The sequence below is a fragment of the Fusarium phalaenopsidis genome (assembly GCF_050370095.1).
Source record: "Fusarium phalaenopsidis strain FUZ10S chromosome Unknown contig_32284, whole genome shotgun sequence".
Classification (NCBI taxonomy): domain Eukaryota; kingdom Fungi; phylum Ascomycota; class Sordariomycetes; order Hypocreales; family Nectriaceae; genus Fusarium; species Fusarium phalaenopsidis.
Genome location: NW_028145414.1, coordinates 1 through 16,310, shown reverse-complemented (window position 1 = coordinate 16,310; position 16,310 = coordinate 1). Strand labels below are relative to the sequence as shown.

Sequence of the window (16,310 nt, the reverse complement as noted above, 5' to 3'; positions counted from 1 at the left end):
ACTAATGGGTGGTAGCTTTAATGCTATTTTGCAGGCACTATATATACTTATCCTTATATTCTTCTCTAGACGGCCTCGCTTGCCATGCCCCGAGTTCCATAGTGATGTTAACGCTTGCGAAAATACGTGAGACTTAGAAGATAGAGCGTCAGCTAGCTCATAAGGAGGCGAGTGCCTAAAAAGACCTTTATCCGCAAGAGTCGCGTCGCTAAGTTAAAATATACATGGCATTTAATATCTCGCTAAAGGCATTTATAAAGAGGCCCTAAACCGCTGTCCTCATGGTCTCTTGACTTTGCTCCACAAAGCTGCTATCTACGTGTGGACGGAGCTAGCCCTGCTCTGAAAACGCTGATCTCTGGCTGCAGCATCTATAGCCATATCTGATCGGCGACTATGATGGACGAGGCTCCGATCTAAGTCGCCGAACGAAATAACATGTCAATAGGAACTCATGATATTAAGGTTTATGCGCGAATTCGACGATTATAGTGATATAGATTGTCTTGTCAACCTAAAGGACCTGCTCGGTACGCATACGGCTGTCTTTTCCATCCGCTACATCGCCTGACATGAATCCATAACCAGCTTCTTATCACCCGACACTGACACAATAGGCCTGGGAAGTCCATGTTCCAGATCTGCCGAGGTTCAATCCCGTGCCAGCCCGTGCCGGATTAACCAGGGTAAGCTCTCTGTAGTAAAGAATGTTACATTCCGCCCGAGCCGGGACAACGCTAAGCGCCTGTGCCTGGGGTTCTTTGGCCGGGGTAGCCTGCACTGGAACTCTGCCAGCGTCTCATCCTCTGATAGCGTGGGTAAATACCCCTATTTGGAAAGTTGCTTAATGATATGTGACCGTCTCAGAAATCTTAGTGGATCCTACCGTAGTGAAGGAAATCCTCAGCGTGGTTTTTAAATTTAAAATATTTATTAAATCTATATAGATAGAAGGAAAAACTAAAAGTATCTTATTAAACTTAGAGATAAAATAAATAAATAAATAAATAAATAACTAGGTGTTGTATTTATTATATTGCTGGATAGAGAGCTTATAAAGTTTAGAGCCCTGCCTTCTTCTTTATTAAGAACCGCTTATTAAGTTTAGTCACGGTAGTATCTATGCATAGCGTTGTCCCCGTCATTAGGAGCTCGGCACGTTGAAGCCCGGATCTTGATGGGTTAACTGAGCCAGAAGATCGGAGCTCGGGACTTCAGTACCCTGTCTCTGTAACTGCTCTGGTGGGCGTACTCGACGGTGGGAGGCTTGCCACGGCACATGCAGATGATTTCTAATCGGGGGTTGCAACAGCCCGAAATCCGATTGTTCCAACTGGCTTAGAAAGTATATGATATATGATATGACAAACCTTAATCCGATTGGAAATATTGCGGCTTTAAATGGTGGAATTAAGTATAGGATCAATATATCTGGTGGCAATATGATAATAGATAGAGGCACACGACAAGGGTAGAATGCATTGGGGTAGCTTTGTCGGGTAGATCGGCTTCACCTTGAAGGTAGAGGGCTGCATCTCATGGCTCATTATGCAGCGTAAATAGCTATCACACACATAGCTGGCAGTAGTTTTCTTTATCTCTTAGATACTACTTGAGGGGGCCTATAGACCGGCCCGGTTCCCGGTGTTTGGTTTCTGTCGCACTTGGAAGTGCTTGGTCTTCCGAGCACAACGGAGTTGCAAAAACCAAGTACTTCCAAGTGCGACAGAAACCAAACACCGGGAATCGGGCCGGTCTATAGCCCCCTCAAGTATTGGCAACTGTCTTTCACTCCTACATAAACTCAAAATTTGCCGATGCGAGGGCCAAGACTAAGATTCTCGGGGAACCTCAGTAGTACTAAATAGCCGACGCCCTATAGTTTCTAAGGCTTATCTGAGAGCAGTAGGGTTAGCCTTGCTTCCGAGTTTATGCATCTTTCATGTATTTTAGCTCGTTTTAATATATCGCTTCGCAGAAAAAACAGCTAGCTTGCATCAGCGCTCTTAATCTACCCCATCGTGTTTAATTAATGTTCTTAGTCACATAAATACATTCAAATGTTAACGACCTAGGTAGTTAATAGCACATAAGCTCCTTGATAGGGTACTATTGTTAGCCATTAATTTGAGAGAAGAGTCGAGAGAAGGGCTGAGAGAAATGTTGGAAGAACAATTAAGAGAACAGTTGTCTTCACTTGCCCCTAGATGCTCTATGTTACATTTGAACTCAATTTTCTGCGTGTGACGAAGACCTCTATATTCTACCGGTTTCGATGAAGTGTGCCGTACTTGAGGGGGCCTACAGTCCGGCCCATTCCTATGACTCGGTCTTCCGTAACTCCGTTGTGCTCGGAGAACCAAGCACGGGGGGTATATTAATAAAGGAAATAGCCGGTTGATTAGGGAAACTAAGGAAGATACTTCTATTTCTATAGAGATTCTTAATAAAAATAAGTGCCTAAGTTAATTAAGAAAACTTATAAAGTCTAAAATTATCTAAGTGACTGAAAATAAAAAAGATATTAGTATTTATTAAGAAATATTAAATAATAAAGTCAAGTTATTTAATAAGATATTTTTTATATAGTAAAAAGTAACTTCTTTCTCTATATGAAAATATATAGAAAAAGAGGTATCTTTTCCCTCAATTTACTAGCCATTTCCTTATTCAAACCCCCCCCTCCCATGCTTGGTCCTCTAAGTGCAACCGAGACTAAGCACGGGGGACCGGGCCGGTCTCTAGGCCCCCCCTCAAGTATACATGGCGTGCGTATGGATGGCATGGTCTGGGAGGCCCGGGGAAAGGGGACGGTGGCGTCCGGCCGGGGAAGTTCATCTTCGTTCCGTGAGCTTCAGAAGCTGCCTTTTGCAACAAGAATCTGTCATGCCGACAACAGAGAGACAACTATAAGAGCCATGAAGCCTACCATCATCAAAACTAGAACAGTCTTGACACCAAGCAAACAAATCAACTTAACACTCTAGAGTCACTCATGAGTCTTTTTGCAACCACTCGCCCTCAATTGTTCAAGAATCCCTTCAATTTTCGTATCTTCCAGCTCATCTCAACTCGCAACATGACTGTGAACCCCGTCCAAGCTCCCTCTGACAAGTCCGTCGACGCCTCGGGCATTCCTCCCGGCTACAAGGCCAAGGTTGGACAGCTCCAAACCTTTGTCCTGCCAGACAAGGTCACGGGAGGTGACCTCGATAAGAAGCTTGGCAAGGCAATTGTTAAAGCCTGGCAGGAGGACGGTATCCTTCAGATAGCCATGAAGGAGAGCCAACAAGCCCTCTACGAGGGTGCCAACCAGGCCAGTCAACGCTTTTTCAAGAAGCCATATGCTCAGAAGGCGGCCTGCGTTGACAGCCAGACCTATGCTGGTTACATTGCCAGCGGTGAGGAGCTCACTGACGGTATAGCGGACTACAGTGAGATCTTTACCGTCACAAAGGATCTTCCTCTCGATGAGCCCAGGGTAAAGGAGAAATGGCCATGCCATGGACGGTGCCCCTGGCCAGATGCCGATTTGCAAATCCCCATGAAGCAGTACATGGACAGTCTAGGGGAGAGTGGTGAGGTGCTCTTGCAGCTGACTGAACTGGGTCTCGATGTGCCTGAGGGGTCTCTGACCGGCCTGACCCGTGATGGTTGGCACCACATGAGAATTTTGCGGCAAGTGATTAGAGTTACCATTTAAATAGCTTCATTACTAACATTCTTTCCAGATTCCCGGCAACACACGCCACCAACGGAAAGGGGAAGGATGGGCGTGGTATAGGCTCTCATACTGACTATGGGTTGCTCGTTCTTGCAGCAGCTGACGACGTCGGTGGTAAGTGATACTGCGATTCAATAAACGCTCTGCAAGACTCGCTAACGGCATTCATTTAACCTAGCACTTCTTGTCCGGCCTCCACAGCAGTCCGACGAGTTTGCCAACTGGAACAAGAGTGCCGCTGGATTCAAGGAAGACGATGACGGATGGGTGTTTGTGCCTCCCGTGGAGAATGTGTTCACAGTCTTTCCAGGTCAGCTTCACGCGTGCCAACTCCGGCTTGTGCAGAACTAACCTGTGACCATTAGGAGACATGATGCAATATCTCACCAACTCGACTCTTCCCTCGACGCCCCACAAGGTCGGTCTCAATGTTAGGGAGAGGTTCGCCTTTGCCTACTTCCACGAGCCCAGCTTCCAGGCTGTCGTGAAGCCACTGCCTGGATATGACGCTGGGCAGGAGCCCAAGGAGGGTGTGCACTATGGGAAACACTTTACCAACATGTTCATGAGGAACTATCCGCAGCGAATCACTACCCAGAGGCTCATTGATGAAGGCCGCTACAACCTTCTGGAGAATGAAGCCCTGCGCACTATGAGGGCTTAGGACTTGAGAGGGATCATGGTTACGGATGCTGGTTTCGTCATGAGTTGGCAGAACAGTCGCTACTGCTGGAGAGTCTTGACCTGAACAGATTGTCATAACTTTTAAAGGTCGGTCGATTTGTATAAGGATTCTAAGCAACGGAGAATCCACATAACGCTCTTTTTGAGAATGATATCTTTATAAATATCAATTGCATTCCTTAGACTTGTTACGACCCTCGCGGTTACGTCACGTGGTATCCACAATTCGGAATACCAATGGACCTATCAAGGGAGGACCGACTACAAGAGGAACGACCGCGGTCTAGGAACGACGTCATTCCTGTTCACGATCGTTCCAAACCAGTATCATCAAGTATATGGAACACGCTCATTAGCACTTCCTTATGTACCAGATACCTCAGCTATCAATACAACTTGGTTACACTCAATACCTTTGAGCACATTACCAGACATGACTCACACCCTGTTCAAGGAAACGTCAGCATTCCCCTGCCAAACATAAACCAGCACGACCCACATATCCCCTTGGGACTTGTACGACCGTCACAATATTGCATTTACTTTAACTGAGCTGATAGGTCCTTTTGCACATAAAGCTGATCGTAGAGATCTGTAACATCACAAAAAAGCCTCAGAATTTCCAACTTCTTGTCGTTGGAATAATTCAAAAAAAGACTTCCTATCAGCCCTGTGACATTCCCAGTCTAGCATGTCCAACGCTTGGATCAAGCAGCCATGTTCGTACTCGGCCAGATGCGCCAGGCTCTGCTTCTTGGCGTCCATGCCGTCACCCAACGTTTGATCGCACAGCGAGAACTCTGGAAAATGCATAGAGTTGATGTTTCTCTCAGCAGAATCACGCGCCATGGAACCGTAATCGTTGTACATGCGACACATGGTCGTCAAGTGGCGCGACACTGCAGCGGCGAGGTATTTCTGCGTCACTGTGGGGTATAGCTCTTCACCTTGTCCAACAGAGGCAGATACCAGGCAGTTTGAGAAGGCCAGCGAGTATGCGCATGCCACATGGTTGCCTCCGATGGTGCGTGCCCATTCGAAGTATCGCTGTGTAGGTGAAGTAAAAGTGCCGCCGTCCTTCTGTTTGGAGAAGCGGACGTTGTCGTCGAGCTGAGTTGCATGCGAATGCATAAACGCTCGAAACTCCTCTAGTAGGTTCTCACGGTCCCAGCGGCTGGATCTAAGCACCACCTTATGATTTACCACGTAGCTGGTGAATCGGGTGAGGGGGTCCTTGATACTCTGGAATGCCGATGAACTGCTGGAATGGCCATTATCTTTTTCCTGGCCGTTGACGTAAGCCAGTTCGCCCTTGGGTTTACTTGCGGTACTGGCTGAACCTCTTGTGACGCTGTCAATGATGCTGTCAATGTCCCTATGCAGTAGCGCACCGCTTCCCGCGTAAGCGGGCCCAGACACGGCCTCCATGAACTCATCGGTCTGGTAGCCCAGTAAAGAAAGCATCATCATGTCGTAGAGCCAGGAAGTGGATGCAAAGGTCCGTCTGCGGTTGTTGCACCCGACCCAAGTGAAGGGGATGATGCTGAGGTATTTGTCTTGTGCGAGCTTCACATCGTCCCTTGGGAAAATATCGACTCGTCGAGCTTGTAGAAGAGGAGCGAATAAGGACGACTCGATCATTGATGATCGAACTTCCCAATCGTCAATCAATGAGAACAAAGCCGTTTTGCGAACCAGCCGCATGTAGCGGTCCAGATCAGCCAACGCTTGTGCATTGTTGATACAGTGGCCGATGACTCCGGGCAAGTTGTGTGGAACAGCGGCCTTGAGAGCAGCCACCCTGTAGGCTTCAGCCACAAAGGCTACTTCGTAGGCTGTCTTGGAAGTCCATGTGAGGTCTTCTGACTGGTGACTGCACGCCCTGAGCCAACTCGCGCCCCGGTCAATGCAAGATTGCAACTTGGCCCGGATATCGTTGAAGAAGCATACACGACGTGCCTGGGCGAGAGCCAAGATGGCATAGCAGGTCTGCTCGCGATAGCCACCCCAGGAGCCATCGTCGTTTTGATCCAGGATAATACGCAGACAGGCTTGAAACAAAGAGATGCTTACTCTGCAGCGCCAGTTCTCGTCTATGACGCTTGAAAGGCAGCCACTGTCAACGAGCTGGAGGAGGTGTGTGAATGCTTCAACCAACAGCATGGTCGGATACAAGTGGCTCAGATGCTGCTGGGGTTAGAAGAGATACATGATTGTTTCAAGAGGTTGTGAGGCTCACCCATTTATCCTTGATGCGAGAGTCGCTATCCCACCACCATCTGCAGATGAACAGGGTGGTTTTCAAGATTTGCGAATGGTATTGGGAGATGTTTTGTTGATGAAGAAGGCAAAGCAGAACGTGGAGATTTGAAGTCAAGCTCGGATCCCGTTCTGCTCCAAACGTGGTGAAATGGTCCCGTCCTTCGAAGACCTTTATCATTGCATCCGGGCTGACTGGTCGTCTCAACAGATTCAACGCCAGGAGTGCTTTGGCGGTGTCATCTACGTCGGCAGTTCGAGGCGCTGAGGGTGTTAGTAACGTGAGTTGAAGAGACACTTTCGAATTGATACTTACCAAATCCGATGATCCCTTTACCATCCTGCAAAGCAGCGGCGAGGATATCAGCCAGACCATGCATCCCATCACACTCGATGTCCTCTACCAGAAAGCCAGCTTGAAGGAGGGTAGCCAGAGGCTACGTCCAGTATGATCAGTCAAGGTTGATACAAGTTGAACGAACTCACTTACCCAGCTGCATTCAAAAAAGGTTGTTGGGTGGGTTCCTGGGATTCCACCGTCACCGTGACCAGCACCAGTCTGGAGGATATGCCGCAGATACGATTCGGCCTCGTCATCCCATTTGGAAGCCCCTATCAGATAAGCAGCAGTCGAAGAGGGCGAAGCCATCATGGACCCATGGTAGAGATGATGGGACACCCGATCAAAGTCGACTTCTCCCAAGAAAGCCTCGAGTGAGTGGAGAGCCGAGGATGGCCTCTTGCCGTACAGCGTATCCAACTGAAACTGCGACATCTTGACCCTGTGCATAGATTCCAGGGCATCTCTGCAAGGGAAGTCGAAGGAGAGTTCCCTGCCTTGCTTCTGAAAATAAACCAGCAGAGCAGGTACGATCAGTTCAACGCCAATATGATTGGTCTTTTCAACATCATCCCATCGACCCAACTGCTTGTCAAGGGAGGCAAATCCCCGCTCAATACGCTGGCTGATCTCGTCTGGCGAAATGTCGAGAATCTGCAGAGGTTCTTTGGCATGGGCCAAGAGAGCAAGCAGGGCCGCAGCCGTGTCCAGAATGCCTGCGGTTTGCGTTGCTGGATGTATGCCCCAGCCTCCATCATCGGATTGGGATTTCAGCAGGTAATAAAAGGATTCTGGAAACAGCCACTGTTTGACATTCCCCGTCGTTTTCGGAATCATGGCTACCCAAGCAGTGTCATAGACTTGGCAGCTAGTTGTACAGAGACCATAGTAGTCATGGTAGCTTGCGTAGGCTCGGGCGATCAAAGACTTTGCCATTGAGGCCAGGGTGCTACCGTCGGATTTGCTTGTTGCTGCAGCGTTTATCATTGAGGAACTGGAGTTTGTTGCAAGATAAACGTTAGCAATACTACTAAGGACCCTCAGCTTATAGACATACAGCATCTTGCGCAAGGAACCTTGAGGAGGATACAATACGAGCACGGGATAAACGTAGAGAAGTCAGAATGATTCAACGATGAGTCTTTGTTTGCTGTAACAGGAGGAGTTGAGAACCTCCTCTTCAAATGTTGCTACCTCATAAGAAACCCCCTTGGTTTGACGAACCCAGGGCCCCGTTTCGGGGTGCGTACTCTGAAGCCCGTTGTAGACTACCGAAAAATTTGCCGAGAGGCACTGCTATCACATGGTATGGTGTATACATGACATGCAAGGTGATACTTCGCTCGGCAGAGAGGGTGACTGTGACTCCAGATACCACGCCCCCTCCCCTGTTGCCTGTGCCGCGGGAAGGACGATGACAACTTCAAAACACATCCCGTGGGTTGATTTCTAATCAATTTTGAGTTTGAGCTTTGCATATGCATTGGTCTCCACGTTTTACATGAATTAGCCCCAGTCAATGGCAACGAAGAAACTGGAGTTTACTCTAGCTTGGGTGGTAAGCGGGTTTTTTGCTTCCCATGTGCCTACCAAAGGGCCAGACATTCTACGTTGCGACAACAGGGCTTGGCCATGCAGGGCTTGGCCATGCAGGGCTTGGCCATTCCGTGTCCTTGATTCATTAAGTCGGAGACGCTCATTCCGTGGCCGTTTTATCCACGCCAATTAACACATACACCCGTTGCTCCCGGACCCTGTTGCCTCCTTCTCACTTCTTCTCTTCATCTACCTCGATCAGAGTACAACCACTTCATCTTTGTCGTTTAACTTGTGCATCATGTCCTCCGAACAACAGTATTCTCACAATTGCCTCGTCTCCACAATGTTGCAACTCGACCATGGCTCAAGCCTTGAGGCTCAAGCCAAGGACGACCCTATGCCCTCAAAAGTACAGCCACCATCCTCATGGTCTCATTGCGGCTCGACTTCGAGCAGCGAACAACTCCATACAACCCTGTCAGGATCGAGCAACGCGACTGCAGAGTCTGTTCTTGAGCACTGGTTACCATCCATCGTGAATTCGCAGCTTCAATGTGAATGGACTGCTAAACGTACCAAGGCAAGCATCCTCGCTCTCAAGGGAGTGAAACAAACGTTGACCCAAACACGCCGCTCAGATTGCAGAGTCCCCGTACGAGTATATATTGACTCTTCCTTCCAAAGGCATACGGGAGGTATTCATTGACGCGTTGAATGTTTGGTTCCAAGTGCCCGACGACAAGACCGCAGCAATCAAGGCAGTGATCAATATGCTGCATGATTCATCTCTCATGTAAGCATCACTCTCCTCGCCCTCTCGATGTGTAAGCTCAAAGGTCAGAATCGATGACTTCCAGGACAATTCACCGTTGCGGCGCGGCAAACCTTCAACACATACCGTCTTCGGTCCTGCTCAGGCTATCAATTCAGCGACATATGTTATCGTCAAGGCATTTTCGACCGTCCAGGCCTTTATCGATCCCACCTCATTGGGCGAGGTTACAGGTGCAGTAATTTGGCTTCTTGATCCACAGGTGGGTGATAACACGTCGCAGGCATGATCTTGACCATATTTGAGGGCCAGGCGATGGATCTGTCGTGGACCTTTAACAACACTGCCCCTACCATCCAGGAATATCTCTTGATGGTTAACGACAGTAGGTTTCTCAGGGCCCCCCCTCTCGAGCCTTTTAATAACCGATGGTCATTCTAGAGACTGGAGCCTTGTTCAGGCTTGCATGCTACCTTCTGGTAACACCTTCAAGCGTAAACCTGGCCGAGGGTGCATTAGAGAACATCAACAAGATGGTCTCGCTCCTTGGGACAGTACTTTCAGATCCGAGACGACTATATGAATCTGGTCGATCGAAATGTGAGCAAACTTACAAACCTTTTGATCCCTCGAGGTTTGTCAAGAACTGTCAAGCATCAGCTGCTGATCGTGGCGCGTGCAGTATGCCGACCAGAAGGGCTTCTGTGAGGACCTCGACGAAGGGAAATATTCACTCCCACTGCTCCATTCACTGCAGAGCGACGACAATGGCCTCCTAACCAATATGCTATCAGCGAGGCGGTCCCAAGGGAGGCTCACAGTAGAGCAGAAGATCTTGATGCTAGATCAAATGAGGATTAGCGATAGTCTTGGCTGGACCAAGGCACTCCTTGGTGACCTCCATGAGCAGATCTTGACGGAGATTAGAAGGCTGGAAAAGTGCATGAATAGGGGCAACGGTGCACTGTGGAGGCTGGTGGACCTGCTGAAGCTGGAGCGCTAGTCTGTTACGCACGTACGTAGTAATAGATACTGTGGTATTTCAGAGTCCGCAGGGCAACATGAAATATACGGACAGCGCATGAGTGCGGCGTCAGGACGTTCCGTCATGTGGCAGAGATATCCAGAGCTGTGACATCCTTGTGGAAAGCATTATTCTCGTTCGTGGTTCGTGTTGTAGGACATGAGCGTCTCAGCATTGGTTCTAGCTGATGACGGGGCGCATCTTCCGGGTAAGTTCGGACAGCCCGCTCAGCTGCATCAGATCATGCTTCTCAACCGACATTGAGCTTGGACGAGCGTGACATGTCATTTTGCAAAACCGAGCCAGGTAGAAATAAGCTTTCAGCTTCGGCGCCGACTCAGCGTAGCATTCAAATATGGAGCCGTCACGGCTTCTGCATATGAGGTGGTAGTGATAGTAGGGTCCACCATGCTCGGCATTTTCGCCACTTCCGAACGCCGAGATACGCTGTTGAGCTGGTGATGTATCTGATACGATACGTCGCTTAGATCACGAGCGACATCATCGCGGAGAACACGAGCGCCATGGCAAGGCCCCTGTCAGCACCAAATGGAGTCCTGCAAAGATGCCTAACGGGAGCGTGGGTTAACTTAGGTCTAGATCGAGTTCTAGGCAAGGGTGGCTGAGCTGCAGATAACTGGCTTGCACTCTCTCCGTCGTTGATAGCCAAGCTACGTACTATGCACTAAGTTTACATGCTGTCCCATGCAACTACCGTCTCACGTTTCGTCGCGTACCCGGGATGAAACCTTGACTGCTTCATCCGGGCAGATTTCCCACCATGCAAGGAGCCAATTATGGTGAAGTGGATGGTGATACCCAAAAGAATCAATCACACAACTGTTACCAACACAACACCTTCAGCCCGTAGAAAAGTACCCACACGAGGCCAGCCAGTATGCGCTTCATGAGGGTGCTCTGTCGGTCACCTCGACTTGCTGCATGGTTTCTTAAGCATTACTGGTTGGTATCTATCTCGTCAATCTGGTGGTCATGTTTCCCCGTATCAATTGGAATCTGCGAAACACGATAGCCAACAGCAAGGGTGCAAGATATCTTTCGACAGGCGCCAAGCAAACTAAGACCGTATTGCTGCACGGCAGAATGGCATTATGCGATACCAACTACGGAATTCCCCAGCCTGCTGCCGGGTATGCCATCAAACTGCCATCTCTTCCTTCCTCCTCCGGACCGCTAGCTGTGCAGTTGGACTGGCATTCATGTTCAGCCCAAATTTCCTCGGCTCCATGTTTGAGCCTTCGACCGGCCTGATGTCGTACTTGAGAAGAATATGGCACAATGCAAGCTTGATCTCTTCAGAAGCAAAGAATCTGCCAGGGCACGCGTGAAGTCCATATCCGAAGCCCATGTGGTCAGGGCTGACGCTGACTAGCTGGGCCTTGTTCTCCTTGCCTGGTTCCTGGCGCATCTTGTAAAAGCGGTATCCATCAAACCGCTCCGGGTCCTGGTACGACTCGGCGTCCCAATGCATATGGGCAGATACGAGCGTCAGCCTATTCTTGGGGAGAACCGTGCCGTCTAACAGATTCACGTCTGCTGTGGTGAAGCGACGCATGCTAGCTGTTAATGGACTGTGTCAGCCTGCAAGGGCTCATGAGATGCAGCATAGAGGAGGAGGGGTCAGCATACCAATGGAGATGGGTTTCAAACGCTGGCTCTCTTTGAGCACGCTGTCCATGAGCTTGAGCTTATAGAGCGACTGCTTCGACCAGCCGTGTTCGCTGAGCACCGAGATGATCTCTTCTCGCAATGGCTCGATGAGTTCAGGATTGTTGGAGATATCCAACATCACCTGGGTGAAGAAGTCGGTCGTGCTGTGAAGTGCAGCCACAGAAAGCGAGAGTTGCGCACAGGCTGGGTCATAGTATACCTTTTTCTCCAGCGCCGTCTGCTCCAGCCATTCGATTGCATCATTGTAAACAATCTTTTCGCCCCTGCTTGCTGCCTCGGCCTTCTTCTTGCGTCTCTCTTCCAGCAGTGGATTGATCAGATCCTTGGCTTCTCGGACCAGCGCACGAGCAGCAGTGCAGTGTGGCATAACCCACTGAACCACAGGTCGAAGCCAAGCCGGCCAAAGCCGCAGTTCTTCCACTGCTCTGAAGGCGATGACTGCATACGTGGTAGTGATCCTGAGCCACTGCGGGTTTCGGCACATCTCGGTTCCCAGGAACACGCGCGAGGTGATGCGTGCCATGAGCTTCAGGTTTGCTTCCTTGACGACGATGTCGTGCCATGCTGCCCCAGTCCATATCAGCCATTGACATTCACCGTCGAGCAAGTTGGGCAGTTCGGAACGTACCTTGATCATCAGTGTAAATATCCTTCAACACCAACCCACACTCCTCAGATACGGGCTCTGTTACCAGTGTCAATTGGTGTGTCAACTGGTGTCGCGCAACGAGTTTCATGATGTGACTCTCTGTTGTTCCCTCTCTGAACCCTTCGAAGCCCGGGAGATGAGCATAGAACCACTGTTGAAGCTAGTCAGTAACTTGCAAGGAATGATGGCCCTTGCCTACTCACCTTGAAAGCCGCCTTCGTGAAGCTGAGTTGCTCATGGTTACGAATCTCGTGAGCATACTTTGGCGGTAGGATCAAGATCTCGCCAACATCAGCCATTATGCGGAAAGGCCGGCCTGGGGATAGAGCTAGTCCTTTGGCGATGAGCTGTCGGGCCCCAAACATGAACTCCTTCTTCGCGCGGACATTGGTAAGCTCTCCAAGCCTTTTGCCGTTGACCAGGAGGAACGGTGATGTCTTCAACCATCGAGCGCAGTAAATGGAAGTGACAACTGCCAAGATGGTGAGAGCAACCACACAGGTAGGCCTGGCGAGCACATCCAGATGGCCAAGAGGCTGGATGTCAAGTAGATCAAGGCTAGCAAAGCTCAGTAGGCTCGCCATACTAGGTAGTGTTTGATGCGATGTTCGAGGTGGGAAATGCAATGGAGTTTGGAGTATAGAATCCAGTCTAAGATTATCTTGAATGGGGATACATTTGACGGAGAAAACAGGGGACATTCCGGCTTTCTGTAGTTCTCATTACGACAACGACAATACCGAGCATGCCATAACACTAGCGCATCAATAAAGCGGTAAATGTAACCTTGATCCCCGGTGTCAAGTCTGGAGTCTTGTTTCTTCTGGCTTGCACCCAGACACCAAGACTGACAAGGATATCGATATCCCTGCTGTATCCGCGCACTTGCAAGCCCATGTCAAGCACAGGGTGGAGGGCGCCGGGTGCCGGAGCTCCTTGCCACCTATCTCATGATAAATGTGTCACATCACGGCAGTTCGCATCGGCTTCTGAGTTGGTCAAGTCCCGAGTGGCCCATGTCAGGTCTTGACAAGCAGGTAAGGTAGGGCACATCTGTTACTCCACAGGCGAATGAGCAATAAAGTTACTGAAGCATCAGTAAGTGAGCAAGTGCTCAGACTGGAACCATCCATTGCAATAACAGATGACTGCATTCCTGAAACCTCCAAGCACTGCCCGCGATAACTTCAGTACCCTACCTTACCTACTTGTTAAGACCTGAACTGAGACCATTGATTCAAACATGAACCCAATCGAGAACATCATCGCCATGTCCTTCTCAACATGGAGCCAGCGGTATCCAGATAAGCTGGGTCTAATCAAGTCTCATCCGGCAATCTCCATGATAATTGCTGGACTTTCCTGTTTCTATGCCATAACTCTTTTGACATCTTACCTTTTCGGCGTCAAGGTTCCCTATGTCGGCTACCGAAGCCTTTTTGAGCCAACATGGTTTGTCCGGTTGCGCTTCGTTTGGGCAGGCGGCTCTATCATCAGCGAAGGCTATCAGAAGGTAACCTGGAAGCTGTTCAGACTTGTCGTGTTGAATGAGAGCTGACCAGCTGTCGAGTTCAAAACGTCCCTCTTCCAGGTCCGCAAGATCGGGACCGACATCATCATCATCCCCCCAAACTACGTCGACGAGGTTCGAAAGCTGTCACAGGACAATACACGATCAGTCGAGCCCTTCATCCACGACTTTGCGGGGGGAATACACCCGTGGGCTGGTGTTTCTACAGAGCGATCTGCAAAACAGAGTTATTCAGCAGAGGTTGACACCAAGGCTGGCTTCATTGACAGCGGTCATGAAGGAGGAGTTTGACCTTGCCCTTGCTGCTGAAATGCCTAAAGTGAAAGGTATGATTGCATCATCTGATAAGTCTAGTGGACCTACTGACCAGCACCAAGACGATACATGGGCCAAGGTTGACATGTCATCCATCTTTATTCGCCTCATCTCCCGAATCTCGGCACGAGTTTTCCTCGGGCCGGACGACTGCCATAACGAAGAATGGCTCAACACCACGGCCGAAAATTGGTAGAAACTTTTTATTCCAGGTTTCGCCCTTCGCATCTTTCCTCATTTCCTCCGGCCCTTTATTGCTCCCCCTACTACCTTCATACAGGGCTCTGCTACGCAACGTATCATCCGCGCGTCGCATCATAGGTAGCATGGTGCACTTCCGCGAAGCGCAGCAGGAATTCCAGGCCGACGCAAACCAAGACATCCTGCAGTGGATGATGAGTGCTGCGACGGGCGAGGAAAAGAAGCCGGAGAACCTCGCGCAGCGGATGCTGATTCTGAGCCACAACAACCATCACCAAAACACATACGACAGCCAAAGCCATGGGACAAGGGGAGAAACAGCCCAGGGCCATAGCGAAGAAAGAAGCAGAAAGAAGAACAATCTGGGTGGGGGGGGGGGGGAGAAGAAACAGGAAATCCCCAGCCAGCTCAACAGGGCGGCCAGGCAAAGGAAGCGCCGGCGCCGGCTGCCTGTTGTGTGGTTGTGCGTGTGCCTCTTGTCTTTTCGAAGGCCAACAAAGACCAACATGTCCGCAGTAACCTTCAACCGGGGGGGGGGGGGGGGGGGGGGGGGGGTTTTGTGGTGCGGGGGTGGGGCGACCAAACACATCTTCCACCAACCTCTGAGGCTCTCCAGATGGCACATATCTCCCCGCTGGAACTCGAGTCGCTGTCCCTTCACACGCCATGCTACAAGACGTTGCCCACGTCCCCGGCTCAGCACCTCCTACAGAGTTTGACGCCTTCAGGTACTCAAGGTCCGGGAAGGTTCCGAGTCTGCCCAGAAATACCTCTTTCCATGACTGACCCCAGCAACATGGCGTTTGGGTATGGGAAATACGCGTGCCCTGGTCGTTTCTACGCCTCGAACGAGATGAAGTTGGTCTTGGCTAATCTTCTCCTGCTCTATGACTTCAAGCTTCCGGAAAGGGACAGGCAGGCCGCGGAACATCACGATTGATAGCGACATGGTCCCAGATCCAAGGGCTAGACTGTGTTCAGAAAGCGTGCGCCGAGCAGGGAGTAGCTAGCTCGCGTGAAATCTATTTCGATTTTTCATTCGCACATGATGACAGACTTCCCCCAGATGAATGGCAAGTTGGGCCCGCTCTTGTGTGATAGTGCGCGGGTTGTCCGGATGGACTGGTATTCCAGGCGGTTACCCTACAGCATGGGGGTAACGCCATCTGCACAGCCCTCCATGCTTTTTCTGATCCATGACGCTGAGGCTGGCGATTCTTTTCCAAATTAGTCTCCATCGGTCGTCACAGCGCCGTAGAGATATCAAAAGTCTCGCATCCAAGCGACAGATTCAGGATTGATCACACCCTTGTGTCATGCTGCACTGCACCATCGGTGACAATAGTGGTGTGCTCAATTCGTTCAGGATTCATGCATGTAGGTCTGTAGTAGCCAGTTTTTAGGTGACCACGAGGATACAGACTAGGATCTCCCATGGAGGCCAAACTTGGCTGTTGTTCAGTGATGAATCGTGTAGGGCCGTAGATGACCCCGACGTCGCGACTCGATCTCAACTTTGGCAGTGCCCACTGGTTACTTCAGGTGTTACATCAGCTATAAGGTTCGCTAGGGCCTGCATC

The 16,310-nt window shown here is 50.0% G+C and overlaps 4 protein-coding genes across 4 annotated transcripts; 2 read left to right on the top strand and 2 right to left on the bottom strand.

Annotated features, from left to right (window-relative positions):
* Positions 1-3,079: 3,079 nt before the first annotated feature.
* Positions 3,080-4,388, top strand: LRP88_02029 (uncharacterized protein; the record flags this gene model as incomplete). The annotated part of the gene is made up of 4 exons (XM_083238700.1): positions 3,080-3,627; positions 3,732-3,838; positions 3,903-4,034; positions 4,090-4,388. 4 exons carry the CDS (start codon positions 3,080-3,082, stop codon positions 4,386-4,388), a joined length of 1,086 nt encoding a protein of 361 aa, XP_083105295.1.
* A 559-nt stretch (positions 4,389-4,947) lies between these two features.
* Positions 4,948-7,994, bottom strand: LRP88_02028 (uncharacterized protein; the record flags this gene model as incomplete). The annotated part of the gene is made up of 5 exons (XM_083238699.1): positions 4,948-5,000; positions 5,086-6,595; positions 6,648-6,931; positions 6,984-7,104; positions 7,158-7,994. 5 exons carry the CDS (start codon positions 7,992-7,994, stop codon positions 4,948-4,950), a joined length of 2,805 nt encoding a protein of 934 aa, XP_083105294.1.
* A 3,507-nt stretch (positions 7,995-11,501) lies between these two features.
* LRP88_02027 (cytochrome P450) lies at positions 11,502-13,267 on the bottom strand (the record flags this gene model as incomplete). Its single annotated transcript, XM_083238698.1, has 4 exons — positions 11,502-11,923; positions 11,993-12,598; positions 12,663-12,834; positions 12,887-13,267. The coding sequence occupies 4 exons, from the start codon at positions 13,265-13,267 to the stop codon at positions 11,502-11,504; spliced, it is 1,581 nt and encodes a 526-aa protein (XP_083105293.1).
* Positions 13,268-13,953: 686 nt separating this feature from the next.
* Positions 13,954-14,505, top strand: LRP88_02026 (uncharacterized protein; the record flags this gene model as incomplete). Its single annotated transcript, XM_083238697.1, has 2 exons — positions 13,954-14,196; positions 14,254-14,505. The coding sequence occupies 2 exons, from the start codon at positions 13,954-13,956 to the stop codon at positions 14,503-14,505; spliced, it is 495 nt and encodes a 164-aa protein (XP_083105292.1).
* Between the last annotated feature and the right edge of the window lie 1,805 nt (positions 14,506-16,310).